The 3,260-nt window shown below is 44.8% G+C and overlaps 1 protein-coding gene across 1 annotated transcript in view; it reads right to left on the bottom strand.

Moving 5' to 3' along the window:
• Positions 1-2,659, bottom strand: part of LOC103591067 (zinc finger protein 556-like) — a 7,321-nt gene extending 4,662 nt beyond the window's left edge. The window contains exon 1 of the mRNA XM_008573466.1: positions 2,531-2,659. Coding sequence (XP_008571688.1) covers positions 2,531-2,659 — 129 coding nt within the window. The remainder of the gene's footprint in view (positions 1-2,530) is intronic.
• Positions 2,660-3,260: the final 601 nt, after the last annotated feature.

The raw sequence follows: 3,260 nt of genomic DNA, 5'->3' as shown, positions 1-3,260 counted from the left end.
GAGAAACAGCTTCCATGCTGCCATTCTGATGCTACTCCTCAGTACAGGAGCACCAGAACTGAAGTGCCCTCTTTTTGTGCAGGAAGTGAAAGCTGCCTAGGTCAGTCCTAATTACTCTTCGTACAGGGTACCTCTAGTATAGTCTCATAAGAAATGTCCATTACATGTAGGGGCTGGCTGGTTAGCTCAGTTGGTTAGAGCACAGTGTGATAACAACAAGTATTCGGATTCCTGTACCCACCAGCTACCAAAAAATAAAAAATAAATTTCCATTACATACAGACAGTGCACACACAGATATATGTGTATACATTAGACTAGTAATAAGGCAGCATAAAGGCAGGTAATAATCATTTTAGGTAATACTGAATTGGAAAAAAAGTTAATATTAAATGATAAATGATTAGAAACAGTTTTGTCATTATTTTACAAAGTGTCAAGATAAGGATTTTGTTTTTTCTTCAACTTAACTAGAGCCAACTTGAAGCACTGGGATGAAAAGTAACACAAAACACGACACAAGAGACTCTTGAACCCCAGGGTGCCATTGAATCTTACACCCAATTGAAGGCTGAAAAATCAGTTATTCCCATGAAAGAAAAGGACAGTATAAATTGGCTAAACTGCCAATTTAAATACAGTGGTATCAACAAACACTTACACCAAGTGCAAAGTTGAGGAATCCCCAAGATAACCTCCCTTCTGACCCCAACTGCAAGCTCGTGAGTCCCCGAGACCACTCTCCGGTTCAGCAATGTGCTAGAAGGACACGACCGAAAGCGGTTGTGCTCATAGTTATGGCTTATTACAGTGGAAGGATAGAGGTTAACATCAGCCAAGGCAAGAGCTGCGTGGGGCAGAGTCCAGGAGAATCATAAAGTGTTCAGTTCTCCTCTCCCAGTGGAGTCATGGGCAGCACTATTGTCTCCCAGCAACAATGTGAGACGATGTGCACATATTACTGCCAACCAGGGAAGCTCACCTGAGCCTTTGTGTTTAGTTTTGTTGGAGCTCACTCACATAGACATGCTTGACCCCCACGTGCTGACTTCAGGGGTTGAGCTGATGAGTGGCCCAAAGTCCCCACCATAAATCACATTGCTAGCATACAGTATCTACTGTGGGTCAAGATCCCCAGATAAACACACTCTCACCAGGCAGGACATCCCAAGAGCTGAGAGATTATTGTTGGGGTTTGAGGAATTTGGGGGCTGATTAACAAAAATGATATGATCAAGAGGTGGCAGTAGCACACATAGGTTTTATTGGGCAACACTGACAGGTCTGCATGCGGGAGAAGTCCCTCACATTAGGAGCTGGTCCAGAGAGGGCCAAAATTCAGAAGAGGAGGTGGGCAAGGGAACTCCTGGGGAGGGGGGGATCACATAGGCAGCTTATGTGTGGAGGTGCTGTCACGCAGCAGCACGGCAGGGAGCCGCTGGGTCAAAGAGCTCCAAAGGGGCTTGGGGGCTTATAACTAACCCCAAGGCCCTGTCTTATCAATGGGCAACAGCTCTCAGGTGAGGTTTCACAGGATATGGAAAGAAGGCAGGCTTGAAATGGCTAAGAATGTGCTTGTTTGTGCTGTTTTTAAAATAGTTGGATGTGTAAAAATTTGAGTTTGGTGCTGCTAGGCTTTTGACCTAATGAGTCTCGATTGCTGTGAAGAAATAAACAGCCCAGGGGCCAATACATAGAGGCCATCTTTGGCTCATTTATATAAAAATTCTCTCCCAGGAGCCAAGGGCAAAGGTGAGACCTGTATTCTTTGGATAAGGTTAATTCTTTTTTTTTTTTTTTTGGTGGCTGGCCGTATGGGGATCCCAACCTCTGACCTCTGTGTTATCAGCACCGTGCTCTACCGAGTGAGCCAACCAGCCAGCCCTGGGTCAGGTTAATTCTTTACAGCACACCAAGCACCCTATTTCAGCAAAAAATTTCAAAATAGATCCCTTTAGATTAGGAATAAGACAAAGCGTCAGAAGATGCTCAATTTAAATTGAACATGGCAATACGGAATAGGGGAGAAAACAAAGGAAAAGAATAGAAAGGGAAAAAAATTATCCCAAATGGTGTAAAAAGCCTGTATTAGTCCATTTTCTGTTGCTTACAATGGAATACCTGAAACTGGGTAATTTCTAAAGAAGCAAAATGTATTTCTTACAGTTTTGGAGGCTGGGACATCCATGGTCCAGGGGACGCATCTGGCGAGAGCCTTCTTCTGGATAGGAACTCTCTACAGGGTCCCAACAATGCAGGGCGCCATGTGGCGAGAATGGCAAGAGCTCTCAACGTGCTCACTTGCTCTCCTTATGAAGCCACTCCCATGACAGCCCGCTAGACCATTAACCCATTACCCCACAAATGGGTTAATCCATTCATGAGGGCACAGTCGTATTGATCCAGTCACCTCTGAAACCTTTCAACACTGCCATAGTCTGATTTCCCACCCTCTTCACACTGTTACAATGGGGTCCAGCTTCAGGGAGTTTTGGGGGGACATTCAATCCACAGCCCAGTCAGAGCTTACGACCGATGGAGGAGCAGGCATTGGATACTCGAGCACAGCCAGAGGCTGGTACAACTGGGGCAAAGTGAGACGGGGAGCAGCAGCAGAAGTGACAGGAGAGTGACGAGAATGGGCGGGCACAGGTGTCATGGGGACCTGACTATGTGGTAGAGAATTTGGCTTTGGTGCTGAGTGACCTGAAGGCTAGTGCAGTGTTCTGAGCACAGCAATGACCTGACCAAGCATCTCGGCAAGTTCCCTATTATCTGATAACAGGCATGAGGGGCAGCTGCTGGACATGGTGGCTGTGATCAGGGACACCAGGATGGTGGTTTAGAAGAAGTCAGTAGCAGCAGTAGGGAGGTGCAGATTGGATTCCAGACATAATCTGAAATTAGAGACAACCAAATTTCCTGATAAATTGAAGGTGGCTTGTGAGAGGAAAAGAAATGTCAAGGAGGACCCCAAATTTTTGCAACTGAGTTGTGCAAAGTGACAGACAGAGGAGGATAGTGGTGAAGGATGAAGAGTTCAACTTGGAGTGTGCTGAGATGGAGATGAGGATACGACAAATAAAGGCATGGAGTGCAGGTACAAAAATTTTTTAGAAGTACTAGTCACTACAGCAAATATATTTAGATATAGTTATGAATATGGTTTCTGAATTTTTAACTCTAAGTATTTAGGACCACTTGATCATGATTTTCCAAAATATCAGGCTAAATTTCACATTCTTTTAAAATTCAACTAG

Source organism: Galeopterus variegatus, unplaced genomic scaffold (assembly GCF_000696425.1).
Source record: "Galeopterus variegatus unplaced genomic scaffold, G_variegatus-3.0.2 Scaffold923, whole genome shotgun sequence".
NCBI classification, from domain to species: domain Eukaryota; kingdom Metazoa; phylum Chordata; class Mammalia; order Dermoptera; family Cynocephalidae; genus Galeopterus; species Galeopterus variegatus.
This window is presented reverse-complemented; position numbering and strand designations above follow the sequence as displayed.